The 9,291-nt window shown below is 41.5% G+C and overlaps 1 protein-coding gene across 2 annotated transcripts in view; it reads left to right on the top strand.

The window, feature by feature from the left end:
- The first annotated feature begins 1,892 nt into the window (after positions 1–1,892).
- Positions 1,893–9,291, top strand: part of KCNAB1 (potassium channel, voltage gated subfamily A regulatory beta subunit 1) — a 387,202-nt gene continuing 379,803 nt past the window's right edge. The window contains exon 1 of one of the 2 annotated variants that reach the window (XM_012642891.1): positions 1,893–2,221. In XM_012642891.1, the coding sequence (XP_012498345.1) occupies positions 1,947–2,221 (275 nt within the window). In that variant the 5' untranslated portion in view covers positions 1,893–1,946. The remainder of the gene's footprint in view (positions 2,222–9,291) is intronic. The other variant, XM_012642894.1, reaches the window with a different exon arrangement.

The raw sequence follows: 9,291 nt of genomic DNA, 5'->3' as shown, positions 1-9,291 counted from the left end.
GGGAAGGGAAACAGACCCCACCTTTCAATGAAAGGAGTGTCAAAGAATTTGTTTTAAAACTGCCACAAGTAGATAATTATCCCTAATTTTATAGATGAGGAAACTAAAGCATAGGGAAGTTAAGCAATTTGTCTTAGATCAGAGAGCAGGTAGTGATGAAGTTAGGATTCAAACCCAAACAGTCTGAGTCCAGAAAGGCAAGCCAAGCGAGTGAAGCCCTCTGCCTCCTTGCCTGAATGAGGACAGTGTCCCCTCCAGGATCCATTGCAGAGCACCCTATTGACATAGCTCCAAGAATATCAAACTGGGGAGATTGTCCCCAGAGACTACACTTTGGGGAGCCTGGTTGCCATAGATACCATGTTGCCAGAAGTCCTCAATGACTCCAGGGATGGGGACAAGGGGAGGAGTTGGAGAAGCTACAACCTGGTGTTAAAAGTTCCTCAGATCCCACAGCTTCAGATTGGACTAACCCGTGATACTTGGTATCAGCTGCTCCTTGCCTCCTGATACAAGTTTCAGGTTCCATGTTGCTTGGTGGTCACAGTTCTAATCCTAGACTATCCCAAATATTAATACCAAACAGCTTTTACCTGAATATGGAGAGTCCATGCGGTGGGATTTGCTGTCCTCTCATTCCTGGCTTTGATTAATTAACAGCCATGGGGATCCTCAAAGACCTTGACATACTTTACAGAAGAGCTAATTGCTCCTTTCTGTCTCTTTAAGAAGAGCCCCTTTTTTCCTTCTTCTTCTCTTGCCTTTCTCAGGGGTTCTGGAACCTTGCTATACCTCTGTGATTTTTAACTTATGGTCTTGTCACGGACAGGAAAATTCACACACCTTCCCAAGTTCTTTATATGCAGCAGGAACTGGGACAGTTGATACAGGAGAGACTTAGTTGGATTTGGGTGGGGAGAATGTGTGTGCCTGGGGCTTAATGGATCACCGAATAACTTTGTGGTGGACAACTAGGTGGGCACTGACATCATTATCTCCTGAGCTAGAATGGAAGTCAGATTCATGGGCATGTGTGAGTCTATCCCATGCATCTTAACCATAGGACCATTAACCAAACTTTCTTTCCTCCTTCAGAGCTAGTTTTCAAGAGCACTGGGAACACATACACACACACACACACCCACACACAGACACACACACTCATGTACGTGCACACACAGGCACACATCCACACACATACAGGCTCCCTTCACTCCCTCCCATTCGTCTCTTTTTTCACTGCAAGTTATAAGATGACTCTCGTGCCTTCGCTCTGTCAGAAGTGTTGGAGGGCCAACTACTGAATCGGTTACGGTGGACTCTCCATTCTTAATGTTAGGAATGAAGGAGTGCTTGACATATAGTATGTGGCTCAATGATATTCAAAAAGCCTTCCTTTCCCAAAGGAATGTAAAATAAGTTTAAAATTTTATTTTAAGGTTTACACAAAATGAGCAACTCTCCCCTTGCATTGATATAGTTAAACTTATTTGAGGAAATTCACATTAAAACTTTTAAAACACCAAAAGGACTCCAATTAAGAGTGGCTAATGAGTCTCTAGATATATTCTTTCATACCTCTAACATGATAATGGAATATAATTTACCAAACCCTAATGATCTAAGGTTCAAAGTTATCATTGTTAAATGAAGCAGAAGTCCTCGCTTTGCGGAAGCAATAGCACTACAAAACTTTAGTATTGCAAAGTTTTTCGGAGTTGTTTTTAAAATTTCCACGTTCCAAGATATCACAGGTAGTCAGGAAAGGGTAGAGATAGCCTTTCATCGCAGTCACAGACTGGGCTCAATTACAGCTTTGTGGCAGGATAAGGTTAAGTGAGGTGGGGTGGGCAGGGAAGAGGAGGGAGGCAGACGCAGAAAAATCAATCCAAATTACTTTGATGACAGTGACTTGGAGTCTTCTCTGAAAGACGCGAATCTCCACGATGCTGGCAGCCCGGAGTGGGGCGGCGGGGAGTCAGATCTCAGAAGAGAGCGCCAAGTTAAGGAAACAGTCTGCGTTCTCCGGAACGGGGAAAGACAAATCGCCCAAGAAAGCCTCAGAAGATGGTAAAGACAGCAGCCTCAGCCCCTCAGGGCAAAGCCAGCTCAGGGCGCGGCAGCTGGCTCTGCTGCGGGAAGTGGAGATGAACTGGTACCTCAAGCTCTGCGACCTGTCCGGCGAGCACACCGCCGCCCACACCACCGGCATGCCGCACAGGTAAGCCGCCGGCTCCGCGCGGGCTTCGGCAGTCGCCGCGGGAAGGTGCTCTGGAGAGGGGATGCTTTGATTTCTTCTCCCGAGCTGCTGGAATCGTAAAGGCTCTAACTGCTTTACAGATGAGTGGCATTTCAGAGTGTGTAACCACAAAGAACAGGATCTTGGTACAATGGCAAATAATGTTCTCTGGATTGTTGTTCGGAAAAGACCCCTCATAAGGAGGCAGTAGATGCTTAAGACCTGGCAGGACAGAAGAGTGCTGTTCTTAAGTAAAGCTCAGAGGAGTTCAGAGATTGCAGAAAAATGCTCCCTTCCAAAACAACAACAAAAACGACTTTGCATTCTTTCTGCATTTCCTTTACCCTGAGAACTTGGGGATGAGGGAAGGGTATTTGTTGTGCCTGTTTGAAAAGTGTGTAGTTGAGTAGTGTGAACTTTTGAATGAGGGTTCAGGCTGGCCGCAGAGGCGCAGAGTGCAACATACTGGCCACCAATACAGGGGTCTGAGTCTCAAGGCTAAGCCAGATAACATCAGGAGAAAAAAAGCACCTTTTAAAGAGAGGTATATATAAGACAAATTCCCATAGATTTCTTTCTGTTCTTTTCTCAGTCTCAGCTTCAAATAAAGCAGAGGAAGGATAATTTCACAAATCCCAAAGTTAAGAGGCAAAGTATGCTGAGTAAAATGCGTGGAGTCCTGAAATTTAAGGATGCTTATTTCCTGTATTTGTACAAAAAACTCTTAGGAATTAAAGATAATTTTGTAAGAAAAGCTATCATGAAAATAAAGCCTAGAATAGCTATTCTCATTAAATGGTAATAAAAATCCATTAGAAATGAAAAATGATTTCAGTGAAATGGTCAAAATATAGAAAACTTCTTTTGCAGAGACTGTGTGGTAGCATAGAAATTTTGCAATGTAGTCTATTTATCAAAGCATTCAGTATGCTCTGAGCTGCTTCTATTTTTATATTTTTAATTCCAAAAAAACACTACAGGGAAACTTATTTAGCAATTGAACTAACTGATGCATATAGAATAAAAACTTGTTGGACTATACGCTTCAAAATGCCACAACTTACTTCCATTTTTCCGTTTCCAAGGCAGTAATACAATTGATACTTCTAAATCTAAGTCACTATTCAAAAATCAACATTTAAAAAGTAGAACAAAATAAAGCTTCTGGAAACTCTCTGTGAAATACATTTAGTGTTCATGGCCAGAGTGACTCGTCTGAAGCCCTTAGGTAAGCTGTATGCCCACATTTGAGGTACATGGAGAGAAGACTCAAGGAGGAGAGTGTTATTCAAAGAAAGACTGAATGAGCTTGTCAGTGTTGGGGATGTATCTCATCACGTGTCTCATATCGCAAATCATTACCGATCTCATATCTATAAATCTTGAAGCTATGATTAAAGAGCCTCCAGAAAGAAGAGTTAAGTGGCAAAGGAAAGCCTCGATAATGGTTTCCTGCTGTAACACATCCCTTGACCTATTCTAGACCAGAAAGTTTCCTTTAAATAGTCTAATACAGGACCACAAAATTCTTTTCTATTATCTGACATTGGAGCAGCATTTGTCAAGTCAGAGTGGAATATTAGTTAAGGTAACCAGGTTTAGTGAGAAACTTTTGGAGAAAAGCAAACCTCCACTTTTTTTCTGCTTTACTTAAACAATAACAATTTGTCCTATAATCAGAAAAGATTGGATTAGACATTATTCAGACTTAATGTATGCATGATAATCTGTGGCACAATATTATTAATTGTTGCTTGACAATAGCCTTGTGTTTCCCTTGTTTAGTGACTATGTTGAAAAAGAGTGAAGGTTGTCTCTACTTTACATCATCAAAAATTAAAAATGTCCCATCTTCTTTTATTTTTGCAACATGATTTTTTTTCCAGGAGGAAACTAGTGTGTGCAATTGGAACTAAGTCCATTTTTAAATTAAATAAATTTAGTGCAGAGCTCTGTGTTTGCATAGCTCAGAAAACTAAGACAATTCTTCTCATTGCCAGCTCCTTTCCTCTTTACATTCCAAATGTTGGAACTACTTACCTCTGTCGAGTCCTTGAGATTACTGGACAACAACAATGACCGATGGTGCAATCTCTTCAAATTTTAATGTAAGCAATAGAATGTGTGATTCCTCAAGCCACCCAAATTTTTCTTTCATTTGTAGATGTTGGCTGTCAAGAAGCCACAGAAAGTCTTCCAATTGTCATTTCTTTTAACAGCATGGCCCAAGAGTCATATCTCCATTAGAAACCTGCATGTAGAAAGTAAATGTAATTAAATTATAAAATATTGACAAATCAGTCCATCTGTGAAACATTACTTAAAGCATAGACTATGAAGTGAGTTGAAGAGTCCTTGAGGACATTATGCATTTGCTATTGGCGAGAATTTTGTGGGTCTTTTGTTAATGGTCATCAAAAAGGAATTGCTAGAGGACAATAACTCCAATTTCCTTTCTGGGAAGATGCAATTAAAATATTTTACAGCAGCTTAATTCTAGTTCATGAGGGATTTGAGGATTTCTTTATGCCCAGATTCTATGATAACCTATATTTGAAACAAAGGATATTATTAAATGACTGGAAAAAAGAAAAGCATTAGAAGTAGAGGGGGTTCAGCATTTCTGGCATATCTAAGAAATAATATTGCAGGAAGCAGGGCAGGGAATGCATGTTAGTCTTGCGGTAAGTAGCTCTGACCCCTTTCCTGGGCTGTGTCAACATAAGATTATACAATGAAACAGTCTAATATAATTAGCATAACACTTGTTGATTATCTATTCCAGAGTTGGCTGATGACTCTGTGATGCTGGTGTATTTTATGTGGCAGCTCATGGCCCTGGCCACCAAGGCAGGGTGGTGCAGGGGCCAGAGTTCTGGAGTTGGAGGCAAAGGATTGGCTTTTCCTTTTAGTTCTTGTGTAACAGTGGACACGATTTTTTAAAAAATTTATTTGTTGTTTCTGAATGAAATTTTTTCTGATTACAAAAGTAGCATCTGAACTTTGTAGAAAATTTTGAAAACAGAAAACTATGCAGAAGAGAAAGCAACCATTGTTAATATTTTGGTGTGCTTTCCCCAACTTTTTGAATTGGAATCACAGTATATATTCTGATTTCTACCTTTTTTTTTGCTTAATATTATAGCTGGCTATTTTATTATCTTAAAAGCCATTTAAAATTTTCTTTGTAAGGACTATATCTTATGCCTGTATTATTACTTAGACATTCTTCTTTTGTTTATTATTTATCATTATTATAAATAATATGATAAACATCTTTGTATGGGTTAATGTATATGTGCATGTATATTATATATACACACATACATAACATATATACATACACATATATACACACATATGCATATTTGTTTATTTTTAGTGCATAGTGTCCAATTGCTTTCTGGAAACATTTTTCTCATTGTACCTTCCCACTGGCAATATTTATGAGTGCCAATCTCATTGCTTTCTCTATACTACATAGTGTTTATATGGAATCTTTAGCATAGAGGTTTATAGTTAAACAAATTGTTGGGTAAATTAATGAAATTTTTCAAGTCTTGATTTCTTCAACTGCAGAAGGGGACCAATACCATTGCAGAGAACTATTGTCAAACTTAAATGAGACAATGTACAAGTGATTTGAAAGTGTAATGCACTTCGTTTTCACACTGTCTAAAATAAGGATTGAGACGGAACTCCTATTGTGCATGGTGTATTTAAGGCTTATGAAGATAAATAAGGATGAGTGACTACAAAAATCTCTGGCAAAAATGTGTACTTCACCTAGCACCTGAGAGCTAAGCTTCTTGTTGTGCTCAGTTAATATTTATAAGAGACCATCATATGTTCTTACTGAAGGCTTTTTAAGTATTCATACAATCGCCATTCTCCTGAGGAAAAGTAACTTGAGACAGAATACAAAGAGCTTTTAAATACTATCAATATTAATGTTCCAAACCATGGCTGACTGAACCTATTAAATTAAAGTTACTAGGAACATTTAGTAGGACAAATTAACATGTGAGTGAAAATTTAGCTCCAGCATTTTGATACTGGTTTCTACCACCTTAATGAATGCTTCTTATCTGGGACAATAGTTATACTGAGCCACATTTCTAATGTTCCCTCTCTCTGCTCTCAAAACTGCTTGACTTCCTAGCAAGTGTTCACTTGGCCTGCTTCTGGAAGGCCAGATGTTGTTCTGTGTGAGGACAGGCAGTTCTCTAAGGTAAGTTTTGGTGGACTCAGTTCCTGTCAACAGGGCAGCAGGTGATCCAAGAACTTAGAAACCTTTGACTGAGTTTATGCAAGCAGATCTGAGATCATGCAAGAAGCTTATGCAAGAAGATACTCTTGTTAAGTATCAAGCTGGAGGTCAGTGAGTGAACATTCAACAGCCATTGATTGATTGTACAAGGCCCTGTAGGTGATGCAAAGATAAATTGAAAAAGAATCTAGTTACTTACATCCTAGGAAAGATAAGACATGCACTTAAATCAGAGGTGCTATGGAAAAGAGGATCATCAAATTCAGAGGAAGGGGTGAGCGCTCCCAGCTGGAGCGATTGGATCTGGACTTGTAAGGTGTGCCTGACTTGAGCGGGAGGAGATGGGGGGCTGGGGTGGGCAATCCCTGTGGCGGAAGAGTGAGCACAGGCACAGGCGAATGGAAGTATGAAGTGGAGATGGAGAGCGGCTTCTGTTCATGAGGCTCCTGCCAGCATCCGGGAAAGGTTCTTGTAGCTGGAGCTGGGAATGTGGGCAGGAGAACAAGAGGAGAGGAGACCATTTGACCATGTCAGAGACTGGGGAGTTGGGCAGAGACCGGACATGGAGGAGAGGCAGTGCGTGTGGATTTCTCTCAAGAAGAGGCAAGGAGGGGTATGATGCGCACCGTCTGGGGGATGGACACGCTGAAGCTCTGACTCGGGTGGGGCAAAAGCAAATAAGTAACCTAAACATTTGTAGGCCCATAATATGCTGAAATAAAAAAAAAGAAGCAAGGAGGGGAGGACAGAGGATGATAGCTGAAGTCTAAAGCAGAATCTGGGGTGCAGGTAGAGGGGGTTTGTTGGAGAAAGCTGATCTGTAGATGCTCTTAGGTAGAAGGAAGGAGTCCAGGGGGGAGAGATGTGTGTAGTGCAAATACTAAAGCAAAATCTTCCCGAAACCCCCAAAGAGATGGAGCCCCTTGGGCATCAAATGCAGGTGTTAGCTTTGGCAAAGACAAGTGGCAGTGGGGCCTGGGATGAAGAGGAAGCCTCCTAAGTCCTGTTGCTTGCAGGCTGCATTTCGGCAGTATGACTTGCCAGCCGGGAGGCACTGGACAAGCCCCTTGCCTAAGAGAGGTAATTGGCTTGAGAGGTAATTGGCTCTGGGGTTAAGGCCACAGATCCTAGAACCAGGCTACTGGCTTCAAGTCCTGGCTCTGCCATGTACCAACTGTGCGACTTAGTTTCTTGAGCTGTAAAAGGTGGGTAATGATGGGGTTGTTTGGGGCTGAAATGCTTTAAGCAAGTAAAGCTCATAAAACAGCACCTGGCACATACAGTAGCAAGTATGATATTATACAAAGGCCCCTAGCATCATTCCTGACATGCAGTCCATGCCCTTGCTGTTACAATGAGCCTATTATTGGAGATGCCAAAATTAGGCACACCTCTCCTTCCTGGAGTATGCTCACTTTGTTAATGGGTGTAAGAATACCTAGCTCAGAAGACTGCTCTAAGGATTCCATGAAATGCTGTAAAACATCTGTTGTAGATCAGACGATCAATTTTGGGCCACACCCTCTGCTTTCTCCCTTTTCCACTGACCTAAAACATAGCGGACAGTCTCAGTAAAATGATGTTTGGAGGGATGGAAATGAGCTAAATGATGGAATCACTCTAAATTATTTAAACCAACTTTTTTCTGAGAAAAGGCTATCGATTTGATCCTTTTCTTGTTAAAGAGAAAGCTCTTCCTTTTCTAAAAGATGATACCTATTTCTTAGAGCAGGGACATTCTCCATAAAGCTATAATTCCTGTCATATTTCCGTAAGAAGTTATATTGAAGTATCTTTTTAGAGATGTTGGACTATGAGGACATTTTTATGTTGTTTACTATGATTTTATGTTGTTTACTATGCTAGAAAGGTTGCTTTCTAGCTCATGGTTCTGTTCTTTGTATGTGAAAACAAATCTTAGACCACCGAAAGATTGGGCTAGGAGCGAGAGTGAACCTCAACTGGACAGGATTTAGGTAGCCAGAGAAAGTTCTAGCACCACGACAGCAGCCTCTGGGGGAGGGGTGGCCTTGCCATGGTCTCTCAAGGTGCTGATGATGTCCTTTGACTCACGGACTATGAGGTTGTCATTGCCCCATGCATCTGTACTACCAGGGTGGTGAGCTGGATGTGGACCTCCATGGACAGGCATCGCCACCCCCACAGGGGTGGCCAAATACACAGGGGCTTGCTTCAGTCTGCATCCCTGTGCTGCTTTGGTTATCTTGGGAAAACTGTGACAGTTTCTCAGTTTTAGTTGGACCCTTGCATGTGAGAATGTGTGTGTGTGTGTGTGTGTGTGTTTGTGTGTGTGTGTGTGTGTGTGTGTGTGTGTGTGTGTCTGGTTCCTTTGGAGGGACTGTAGACACTTTGAAGACAGTGTTTGTCTCGGTCCTCTGTCTTGCCCATAGGGTGCTTCCCTAACTGGATGCTGGTGGATTATATAGAGCACAGTGGCTCCAGTTCCTCTTCCCCTCAAGCCTTGCTGCCATGCCAGGAGACAAGCTCGTGTAACAGCAGGAGAATTGGTTGAGGGGCCTGGAGTCATGATTCGAATTCCATTTTGCCCTGAGACCACAAGTAAGGTTTTAAAAATTCTCCAGAACTCAATACCACCTCTGTAAAATGAGACTGGACATAATGATCCCTTGGTCTGTTTCCAGCACTGAGCCTCTGTGGTATAATAATATCATAAGCCAGGGCACAGGGGCAGAGTTCGATGTCCTGTTCACTGGCCTTTATAGAGGTCATGCAACTGTATTATCTCTGCCATAAAAAGGAA

The sequence above is a fragment of the Propithecus coquereli genome, unplaced genomic scaffold (genome assembly GCF_000956105.1).
Source record: "Propithecus coquereli isolate 6110/MARCELLA unplaced genomic scaffold, Pcoq_1.0 Scaffold19, whole genome shotgun sequence".
Lineage (NCBI taxonomy): Eukaryota > Metazoa > Chordata > Mammalia > Primates > Indriidae > Propithecus > Propithecus coquereli.
This window is presented reverse-complemented; position numbering and strand designations above follow the sequence as displayed.